The sequence below is a fragment of the Coregonus clupeaformis genome, chromosome 20, assembly GCF_020615455.1.
Source record: "Coregonus clupeaformis isolate EN_2021a chromosome 20, ASM2061545v1, whole genome shotgun sequence".
NCBI classification, from domain to species: Eukaryota; Metazoa; Chordata; class Actinopteri; order Salmoniformes; family Salmonidae; genus Coregonus; species Coregonus clupeaformis.
Genome location: NC_059211.1, coordinates 43000508 through 43012552, shown reverse-complemented (window position 1 = coordinate 43012552; position 12045 = coordinate 43000508). Strand labels below are relative to the sequence as shown.

The following is a 12045-nucleotide window of genomic DNA, read 5'->3' as shown; positions in this document are numbered from 1 at the left end:
AGTGCGCAGCTGTAACCTACCAAAGAACGGTGTTGCACTTTCTGAAGCGCATGGCTTTTAAGTGGATAGCCTACTGAGAGGGGGAATATCATGCGCTCTATTGAACAGACCCAAGAATATGAAATTCTAACAGATTGATGCCGTTGATAAGGACAGCTAATTTGTTTGGGGATTGTATTTGGCTACTTTCATAACCTATTAGGCTACTTTTACAAACGGCCATACCACTGCCAGGATACCTTCATAGTCTATCTGATTGAAATGGTGCAATGTTCCGAAGGATACTCCAACGCGTTGACTTTTGGTTGATTTGGGTAACAGTTGTACTATTTGGAGCTTCAGGTGCAGGAACGCACAGTTGCCATGAGGTTAAAACAGCTTTCCAATTGCGCCAGATCGGCTCGTTGAAATGGGTCCCCGAGGCACCTGGAACAGGTTAGTGCGCACTTGATCTAGCAGGTCCTAACACAATCTCTCTGCAGAGTGTCCAGGAGCCAGATTCCCGCCGCTTGTGCACCTGTTTCTTTTCCATAAGGTATTGATCAATCAAAATCATAGAAATGTACAAATTGTTTACATTATTGTTAAGTGTAATTTAGCCTGTTTATTTTAGATTAAAAAGGAAGTTCCTACTCATGTAAAAGCTTACATATGGTGCCCTGTGCTGTGAATGGGACAAATACACATAGTGAACAATGATGTATAGGCTATCTTCATTGGTAGTGACAGCAGTAATGTGCTCTTAGGATTGTTCACATTGTCAAAACTCGCACAAATACATTGCAAGCTTACTCAAGTTTTCTGTCTGATACTGAAATTAAATTTCCTTTCCACGTTAGTGCATGTCATCCACCTGATTGAAATCTATTTTTCGGCTTCATCAGACAGAGATATGCCAATGAACATTTTATAGATTAGGTGATGGATGGCAAAATGAGCAAAAACTGTGACATAGGCTACACTAAAGAAAGATTCAAGCAAAACTGCCTAGCAAGTAGGCCTAATAGTTAATGCTTTATCTTTGTGTAAAGACCATGATTCCAAGAACTGGAGTGAGTCCCAAGGGAGGCCATCACTTATTTTTGTGCTTTTCAAATACTGAACTTATTATATGGATGCACTGGCCATAACAGTCATAATCAATAACATTGCAGTTACATCAGCTCATAATTTGGCAAACACCAAAAAAGCATTCACACAATTTCAACCAATGTTCAATGATTTTTTATAAAGGGTGTATAAACTAAACACTAACTGAACAGATTACAAACAACTTATAAGTTAGAAGCCCGTTCATAAATATGTTTAAGTATACCTTAACATGAAGTGTGACCAAAAACCATTTTGCAATTTAGTTTGGAGATAGTCTCATAATCAAATATCACATTAAAACCAAATAAATCATTTTTACTACACAGATGCACACAAATATTCTCTCTCTCCTCATCTGTATTGGTCAGGTCAAGTGACCTGAGCCCCAGGGGCCACAATAACTGAGCTGCGCGTTGTGTATGATCATCTACAGTACATATACAGGTCATTAGTGTCACGAGTTGCTAAGCCAGAACCCAGAAGCAGACCAGGACAAGGTAAGTTGAAACGAAGGTGAGTGTTTATTACAAATTCAAGAGTGATGCTGAATAATCCAGGGAACAGAGCGGGCGGCGTTGATTAGTTGTTGGGGGTGCAGTGGTTGATCCCATCCTGGGTCGGCAGCCGCCGACCACCAGGCAGAGGTTGGATGAAGGTTCCGGACGGGTGACTGCAGATGGAACAAAACGGGGGTAAGTAAGCAACAAACCAACAAGGTGCAAAAACAACAAAACTAACGCTAGGCTCTAAGACTGATACTCTGGTAAACCTACTGTTCATGGCTAACGATCCGGCAGGGAATGGATGTTAGGCCAGAGCCTAAGAAGGGTGATGATCAGGACCAGGTGTGCAGATTGCTGATGGGATGCAGGTGCGGAAATCAAGAGAGCTCCCCGGAGCGTTCCCGAACCCTCGGGAAACTGGAGATCACGAACAGAAAAACTAGTCACCAGACAGGACCCGACTCAGACTGCCGGGATCGTTACAGTACCCCCCCTCCGACGAACGCCACCGGGCGGACTCCCCGGAGCGCCAGGATGGAGGCGGTAGAAGTCACTGATGAGGTCAGCATCTAGGACCTGTCGCCGCGGAATCCAACTCCTCTCTTCAGGACCATACCCCTCCCAGTCCACGAGATACTGGAAACCCCGGCCCCGCCGTCTGGAATCCATGATGCGACGCACCGTGTAGGCAGGACCACCTCCGATCATCCGAGGAGGAGGAGGAGGAGGCGGAGGAGGCAACAGAGGACTGAGGAAAACAGGCTTGAGGCAGGAGACATGAAAGGTGGGATGGACTCTGAGCGTCCTCGGGAGTTTGAGTCGAACTGCCACCGGATTGATCACCTTCTCCACCACAAACGGACCAATGAACTTCGGTAACAACTTCCTAGACTCAGTCCGTAACGGAAGATCCCGTGTGGCCAACCAGACCCTATCTCCGATGGAATAGGTGGGAGCGGGGATCCGGCGACGATTCGCCTGGAGCTGATACCGGTCCGAAACTCTAAGGAGTGCCTTTCTGGCCCGATGCCAGGTCCGGTGGCAACGACGAATATGGGCCTGAACAGAAGGCACTGAGAGCTCCTTCTCCTGAGAAGGGAACAGGGGAGGTTGGTAGCCATACAGGCACTGGAAGGGAGACATCCCAGTGGCAGATGTAGGGAGAGTATTGTGGGCATACTCAACCCAAGGCAACTGAGAGACCCAGGAGGTGGGGTTGGAAGAGACCAGGCAGCGTAGCGTGGATTCCATCTTCTGGTTGGCTCTCTCCGCCTGACCATTGGATTGGGGGTGAAAACCAGATGTGAGACTGACTGTAGCTCCAATGGCCAAACAGAAGGACTTCCAGACAGCAGAGGTAAACTGAGGGCCACGGTCGGAAACGATATCACTGGGCAAACCGTGGACCCTGAAAACCTCCCTAACCAGGATCTCGGACGTCTCCGAGGCAGAGGGAAGCTTGGCAATTGGCACAAAGTGGGCGAACTTGCTGAATCTGTCCACGATAGTCAGAACGACCGTGTTCCCCTCAGAAGCGGGCAACCCAGTGACGAAGTCCAGGGCCAGATGCGACCATGGTCGCCGGGGGAATAGGAAGGGGGTGAAGTAGTCCAGAGCTGGGCCGATTGGTACTCTTATTCTGCGCACACACTGGACAGGCAGCAACAAAACCCCGAGTATCCTCGGCCATGGCAGGCCACCAAAAACGTCTGCGAAGAAACGCCATTGTCCGAGCCACGCCAGGGTGACAAGCCATCTTGCTGGCGTGGGACCATTTGAGGACAGCAGGACGAACCGACTCAGGCACAAACAACCGACCGGGTGGACCGTTACCGGGACCGGGCTGAGTCCGAAGGGCCGCCAGCACCTCCTCCTCAATCTTCCACATAACTGCTCCCACGACGCAGTTCCGGGGGAGAATTGTCTCGGTCTTGGACCCACTCTCCTCCGTCTTGGAGAACATCCGGGACAAGGCATCCGCCTTGCCGTTCTTAGATCCAGGTCGGAACGTCAGGGAAAACTTGAATCGTCCGAAAACAACGCCCACCTGGCCTGACGGGAGTTGAGACGTTTAGCCGATTGCACGTAAGCAAGATTCTTGTGGTCAGTCCAGACAATAAACGGTTGCTCCGCCCCTCCAACCAGTGGCGCCACTCCTCCAAGGCAAGTTTCACCGCGAGAAGCTCCCGGTTACCCACATCGTAATTCCTCTCCGCAGGCGAAAGGCGACGAGAGTAGTAGGCGCAGGGATGGAGTTTACTGTCCGTGGAGCATCGCTGCGACAGGATGGCGCCAACTCCCACATCAGACGCGTCCACTTCAACGACGAACTGACGGGCCGTGTCCGGTTGAGAGAGAATCGGTGCGTTGGTAAATCGCCTCTTCAAATCCAGAAACGCTCGATCCGCCTCCGGATTCCACTTGAAGGTCCTGATACTGGAAGTCAAGGCAGTTAACGGAGCGGCCACACGGCTGTAATCCCGGATGAATCTGCGGTAGAAATTCGCAAACCCCAAAAATCTCTGGAGCTGCAATCTCGTACCGGGCTGGGCCCATTCCAGAACCGCTCTAACCTTCTCCTGGTCCATCCTAATCTCTCCCCTGGAGATGATGTACCCGAGAAAGGATGTCGTGTGGGCGTGAAACTCGCACTTCTCGGCCTTCACGAACAGGCGATTCTCCAACAATCGCTGCAGAACCTGCCGGACATGCTGGACGTGGTCGGAAGGTTCCTTCGAGAAGATCAGAATGTCATCCAGGTAAACAAACACAAAGAGACCGATCATATCTCTCAGGACGTCGTTCACCATACTCTGGAATACCGCTGGAGCATTGGTCAGTCCAAACGGCATCACCTGATACTCGAAGTGACCCATCGGTGTATTGAAACCCGTCAACCACTCGTCCCCCTCTCTGATCCGGACCATGTGATACGCATTGCGTAGGTCTAGCTTGGTGAACACCGTAGCACCCTGTAAGGAGTCGAAGGCAGAACTCATCAAGGGCAGGGGATACTTGTTCTTGACCGTGATGTCATTCAACCCCCGATAATCAATACACGGTCGAAGAGAGCCATCCTTCTTACCCACAAAGAAGAATCCTGCCCCCAGGGGTGATGACGAGGGACGAACGAGACCAGCAGCTAGGGACTCCTTGATGTAGGTCTCCAAAGCCTCACGTTCAGGTCGGGAGATACTGTATAACCTTCCCTTGGGGTAGACAGCTCCAGGGAACAGGTTGATGGCACAATCATATGGTCGGTGGGAAGGGAGTGACAGAGCCTTCTGCTTACTGAACACTTCCCCCAAATCGTGATATGTCTCGGGAACCAGGGACAAATCTGGGGGTTTAGCCTCAATCACCTGACTGGGAACCGAATGGGGGCAGGCAGTCTTGAGACAGTTAGCATGACAATCAAGGCTCCAACTCGTTACCTTGCCCGTCACCCAATCGAACGTGGGATTGTGTTCCTTCAGCCAGGGGTATCCAAGGACCAGAGGAACATGGGAAGACGGCAGAATGAAGAATGAAATCATCTCAGAATGATTCCCCGACAACCGCATCTTAACCGGTTCAGTCCTCATCGTGATACGTGCCAGACTACTGCCGTTCAGAGTGGTAGCTTCAATGGCTTCCGGCAATTGCTCCTTGGAAAGCCCCAGCTGTTCCACCAACTCGGCATCTAGAAAGCTTCCATCGGCACCTGAATCGATAAAAGCGTTAATCGCTAAGCTCTGATTCCTGTTCATAAGGGTAGCCGGAAACGGGGTCTGACAGAGGTATTGAGAGGTCGAAACTGGCTCGCTAAAAGTCCTCCCAACTTTAGCGAGCCGCGCAGTTTGACGACCCGACTGGAACCTGAGAAGCTGATCGGTTGGACGGAACCCATTGCTTCTCCCTCCTTCGCTCTCGGACTCGATTATCCACCCGAATAGACAAGGCTACCAAGCTGTCCAGGTCACTAGGCTCCGGATAGGAGATCAACTCATCCTTGAGCTGCTCCGACAGACCCTGGTAAAAGGCCGCTTGCAGAGCCTCCTCATTCCACCCACTCTCCACAGCCAACGTCTTGAACTCGATCACGAAGTCGGCCACGCTGCGAGTTCCTTGGCGAGCGAAAACAGGCGCCTAGCTGCGTCCCTCCCTCGGACGGAATGGTCGAAGAGCTTCCTCATCTCGGCCGTGAACCCCTGGTATGAAGCCATGCAGGGATCCTGTCGTTCCCAAACGGCTGAAGCCCACTCCAGCGCTCGACCACGCAGCAACTCAATCACAAAGGCTATCCTAGCCTTGTCTGTGGCATAAGAGTAGGGCTGTAGATCGAACACTAATCCACACTGCATAAGGAAGGAACGGCATCTTCCCAGCTCCCCCTCATATTTATCCGGCGTCGGAACCTTGGGCTCACGGAAGGACACAGCTTCAGAAGCGGCAGGCGAGATGGGTGAAACCGGTAGTGGATCCTCCACCGGACACTTGCGTTGGTTCTGGACCTCCGTCAGACCGTAGAAAGGTTCCGAACTGACAACGCGATCTCCTGTAGTACCGTGCTATGATGGCCCAACATCTTCTCCTGCTGGGTAATGGCATGGCGAACAGAGTCCAGGTCCGCTGGGTTCATTACTGGCCGGATCGTTCTGTCACGAGTTGCTAAGCCAGAACCCAGAAGCAGACCAGGACAAGGTAAGTTGAAACGAAGGTGAGTGTTTATTACAAATTCAAGAGTGATGCTGAATAATCCAGGGAACAGAGCGGGCGGCGTTGATTAGTTGTTGGGGGGTGCAGTGGTTGATCCCATCCTGGGTCGGCAGCCGCCGACCACCAGGCAGAGGTTGGATGAAGGTTCCGGACGGGTGACTGCAGATGGAACAAAAGCGGGGTAAGTAAGCAACAAACCAACAAGGTGCAAAAACAACAAAACTAACGCTAGGCTCTAAGACTGATACTCTGGTAAACCTACTGTTCATGGCTAACGATCCGGCAGGGAATGGATGTTAGGCCAGAGCCTAAGAAGGGTGATGATCAGGACCAGGTGTGCAGATTGCTGATGGGATGCAGGTGCGGAAATCAAGAGAGCTCCCCGGAGCGTTCCCGAACCCTCGGGAAACTGGAGATCACGAACAGAAAAACTAGTCACCAGACAGGACCCGACTCAGACTGCCGGGATCGTTACAATTAGTTTTAATGGACTGCTTGTCCTGCTCGAACATCATGGCTATGCTTTATACTTCGCCTTTTATGGGGTACAAAATTGTTGTCTCAATGGCACACGTAAATAAAATAAAAACAAGAAAATTGTGCCCTCTGGTTTGCTTAATATAAGGAATTTGAAATAATTTATACTTTTACTTTTGATACTTAAGTATATTTTAGCAATTATATTTACTTTTGATACTTAAGTATATTTAAAACCAAATACTTTTAGACTTTTCCTTTTAGTATTTTACTGGGTGACTTTCACTTTTACTTGAGTCCTTTTCTGTTAAGGTATCTTTACTTTTACTCAAGTATGACAATTGGGTACTTTTCTACCACTGATAGAAAGTCTACACCTCCTTCAACTTTTTACATTTTTTGTTGCGTTACAAAGTGGGATTGAAATAGATTTAATTGTAATGTTTTGTCATTGATCTACACAAAATATTCCATAATGTCAAAGTGAAAAGAAAATTCTACACATTTTTACAAAGTCATAAAAATTTAATAACAAAAATATAGTCGTTGCACAAGTATTCACCCCCTTTGTTTAGGCATGCCTAAATGAGTTCAGAAGTCAAATTTGGCTTAACAAATCACATAATAAGTTATATGGATGTGTGAAATAATAGCGGTTTACATTATTTTTTAATGACTACCCCTTCCTCTGTCCCCCATACATACAACATCTGTAAGGTCCCTCAGTCAAGTATTGAATTTCAAGCACAGATTCAACTACAAAAACCAGGGAGCTTTTCGAAAGCCTCATAAAGAAGGGCAGTGATTGGTAGATGGGTAACAATAACAAATCAGACATTGAATATATCTTTAAGCATGGTCAAGTTAATAATTATATTGTGGATGATGTATTAAACCACTCAGACACAAAAAAGATGCAGTCGTCCTTCTGAACTGAGCTGGAGGACAAGAAGGAAACTACTTAGGGATGTCATCATGAGGCCATTGGTGATTTTAAAACAGCTACATAGTTCAATGGCCTAAATGAGAAAGTGAAAAGAAGAATACAAACATACAGAATAAGTGCAAGGCACTAAAGTAATACTGCAAAAAAAAACAAGGCAAAGGAATACACTTTTTGGTCTAAATGCAAAGCCTTATGTTTGGGGCAAATCCAACACAACATATCACTGAGTAACTGCCTCCTTATTTTCAAGCATAGGGAGTTTTTCAGGATGAAAAGAAACGGGATGGTGCTAAGCACAGGCAAAATCCTAGAGGAAAACCTGCTTCAGTCTGCTTTACACCAGAGACTGGATAGGAATTCACCTTTCAGCAGGACAATAACCTACAACACAAAGCCAAATCTACACTGGAGTTGCTTACCAAGAAGAGTGTTCCTGAGTGGCCAAGTTACAGTTTTGACTTAAATATGCTTGAAAATCTATGGCAAGACTTGAAAATGGCTGTCTAGCCATGACCTCCAACAATTTAGCAGAGGTTGAAGAATTTTGAAAATAATAATAAGCTAATATCGCACAACACAGATGTGCAAAGCTCTTATAAGACTTACCCAAGAAGACTCACAGCTGTAATCGCTACCAAAGATGTTTCTAGCATGTATTGACTCAGGAGGGTGAATACTTATCTAATCAAGGTATATTTGTGTTTTATTTTTCATAAATTTTTCTTCTACTTACATAGTATTTTGTCTAGATCATTGACATACAATGAACACAATAAAATGCAAAGAAATCCTAGGGGGGTTGTAGACTTTATATACAGTGGGGAAAAAAGTATTTAGTCAGCCACCAATTGTGCATGTTCTCCCACTTAAAAAGATGAGAGAGGTCTGTAATTTTCATCATAGGTACACGTCAACTATGACAGACAAATTGAGAAGAAAAAAAATCCAGAAAATCACATTGTAGGATTTTTAATGAATTTATTTGCAAATTATGGTGGAAAATAAGTATTTGGTCACCTACAAACAAGCAAGATATCTGGCTCTCACAGACCTGTAACTTCTTCTTTAAGAGGCTCCTCTGTCCTCCACTCGTTACCTGTATTAATGGCACCTGTTTGAACTTGTTATCAGTATAAAAGACACCTGTCCACAACCTCAAACAGTCACACTCCAAACTCCACTATGGCCAAGACCAAAGAGCTGTCAAAGGACACCAGAAACAAAATTGTAGACCTGCACCAGGCTGGGAAGACTGAATCTGCAATAGGTAAGCAGCTTGGTTTGAAGAAATCAACTGTGGGAGCAATTATTAGGAAATGGAAGACATACAAGACCACTGATAATCTCCCTCGATCTGGGGCTCCACGCAAGATCTCACCCCGTGGGTCAAAATGATCACAAGAACGGTGAGCAAAAATCCCAGAACCACACGGGGGGACCTAGTGAATGACCTGCAGAGAGCTGGGACCAAAGTAACAAAGCCTACCCTCAGTAACACACTACGCCGCCAGGGACTCAAATCCTGCAGTGCCAGACGTGTCCCCCTGCTTAAGCCAGTACATGTCCAGGCCCGTCTGAAGTTTGCTAGAGTGCATTTGGATGATCCAGAAGAGGATTGGGAGAATGTCATATGGTCAGATGAATCCAAAATAGAACTTTTTGGTAAAAACTCAACTCGTCGTGTTTGGAGGACAAAGAATGCTGAGTTGCATCCAAAGAACACCATACCTACTGTGAAGCATGGGGGTGGAAACATCATGCTTTGGGGTTGTTTTTCTGCAAAGGGACCAGGACGACTGATCCGTGTAAAGGAAAGAATGAATGGGGCCATGTATCGTGAGATTTTGAGTGAAAACCTCCTTCCATCAGCAAGGGCAATGAAGATGAAACGTGGCTGGGTCTTTCAGCATGACAATGATCCCAAACACACCACCCGGGCAACGAAGGAGTGGCTTCGTAAGAAGCATTTCAAGGTCCTGGAGTGCTAGCCAGTCTCCAGATCTCAACCCCATAGAAAATCTTTGGAGGGAGTTGAAAGTCTGTGTTGCCCAGCGACAGCCCCAAAACGTCACTGCTCTAGAGGAGATCTGCATGGAGGAATGGGCCAAAATACCAGCAACAGTGTGTGAAAACCTTGTGAAGACTTACAGAAAACGTTTGACCTGTGTCATTGCCAACAAAGGGTATATAACAAAGTATTGAGAAACTTTTGTTATTGACCAAATACTTATTTTCCACCATAATTTGCTAATAAATTCATAGAAAATCCTACAATGTGATTTTCTGGATATCTTTTTCTCATTTTGTCTGTCATAGTTGACGTGTACCTATGATGAAAATTACAGGCCTCTCTCATCTTTTTAAGTGGGAGAACTTGCACAATTGGTGGCTGACTAAATACTTTTTTCCCCCACTGTATGCACTGTATATTCATGTGTGGTATTGTATGATCACTGTGAATTTTGGAAAGTACCCCAGTGTTTTAACTGATTTATTTCAGTCTTAATAAGCCCCCTGTTCCTGTGTCCCTCTGCAGTGTCCATCACTTGTGCTGTGGTATTTTAATGTACAGTGCATGCATAACAACTTGTCCTTGGGGGAAAGTGTCACAGACACTGAATCCAGCCACAGCAATGCATTCTGGGACAAAGGAGGGCTGACCCCAACAGCTGAGGAGACACTGGGCTTTGTCTGTTAGCACCCAGAGCCCCTTTCCTTTCACTGCTGTCTGCCCTCTGCCTTTTGAAAGGTCACACACATTGTTTGCATAAGTTGGGTAGAAAGTTTAGCAGGTAGAGGAAGCACAGAAAATAGAATGAGATGGTCGTATTCATTTAGAGGTTGATCACATTGAGGGGTGGATGGGTGGGTGGGTTGTGGAAGATGTTACTCACCACTGTGCTGCTGATGCACAGTAGTGTAGGGCATGTTGTGGTGGTGGTGGGGATTGGGAAGGGGCCTGCTTTTCCTCGTCTCGTGATCCCAATCAGCTGTTCTTCAGCTTGGCTTACAGTAGCTTGTCAATGTCAGATTCCTCACACAGGAGAGGAGTACGGTAATCATGAGTCCTCACGCTTTCACTGCCTCTCAACCCCCTCTCAGGAGCTTGTTGTGAATGTGTATGACTGTGTCCAGTCCTCCTCATCGCTCAGCTCACCTCCATTTCTGTCCTCATAAGTAGGATTGAAAGATATGTGAGATGTACTGTTTAATGTTTAAGACTTACTTTTAAGTAATATGAAACATGCAGTGGTTGTATTGGGGGCTTCAGAGCCTGAGAAAAGCCATACTTGCGAGGGCCAGACAGACATTGCTATTTCACACAACTGTGATAACATTTTGATACTTGAACAACGGAACATCCAGTGCACGTAAGTCTATGTCACCTGTCATCAGTCACATGATTGATTTGTTCACACAATGCTGTCATGATTGACATGTCCAATGATTTAGGCCTGGTTGAGTTTGTAAGCAAGTTAACTCTGGTGAGTTCAAACTCAGCTGCATCGCTCCGTTTCTCTCTGCATCTTCCTCTCTCTGCACCCTTGGAGCTCTTGTATCTGGACTTTAATTCAGCAAGGTCCGGCCAGATAGCCAGTCTATTTCTGAAGCTCTTTCTCTCTCTCTCGTTCCTGGCTCCACTTTCACATGCTGGTGTATTAGTTTCATATGGGAGATAAAGCTGATGGTGAGCCAGCTCGGGGGAGATGGAAGGGAGTGGGGAGGTGAACGAGGACATTGGCTAGAGGGGCTAAGGGGTGCCAGGGTCACCCTGGACCTCATCCAAATGAGATTGTATTAGGGGAATCTTTGCTAACTCAAAGGGAACTTGAATACAGTGGGTATACAGTATACACTGAGTGTACAAAACATTAGGAACACCTTCCTAACATTGAGTTGCACCCCCTTTTGCCCTCAAAGAGCCTCAATTCGTCGGGGCATGGACTCTACAAGGTGTCGAAAGCGTTCCACAGGGATGCTGGCCCATGTTGACTCCAATGCTTCCAACAGTTGTGTCAAGTTGGTTGGGTGTCCTTTGGGTGATGGACCATTCTTAATACACACGGGAAACTGTTGAGCGTGAAAAACCCAGCAGCGTTGAAATTTGTGACAAACTCAAACTGGTGCGCCTGGCACCTACTATCTACCATACCCCATTCAAAGGCACTTAAAACTTTTGTCTTGCCCATTCCCCCTCTGAATGGCACACATAAACAATCCATGTCTCAATTGTCTCAAGGGTTAAAAATCCTTCTTTAATCTTTCTCCTCCCCTTCATCTAAACTGATTTAAGCGGATTTAACAAGTGACATCAATAAGGGATCATAG

General features: G+C 46.8%; 1 protein-coding gene across 1 annotated transcript in view; it reads left to right on the top strand.

Annotated features, from left to right (window-relative positions):
- Positions 1-12045, top strand: part of gpc5b (glypican 5b) — a 101362-nt gene continuing 89317 nt past the window's right edge. Inside the window, exon 1 of the mRNA XM_041839377.1 lies at positions 1-435. Coding sequence (XP_041695311.1) covers positions 270-435 — 166 coding nt within the window. The 5' untranslated portion in view covers positions 1-269. The remainder of the gene's footprint in view (positions 436-12045) is intronic.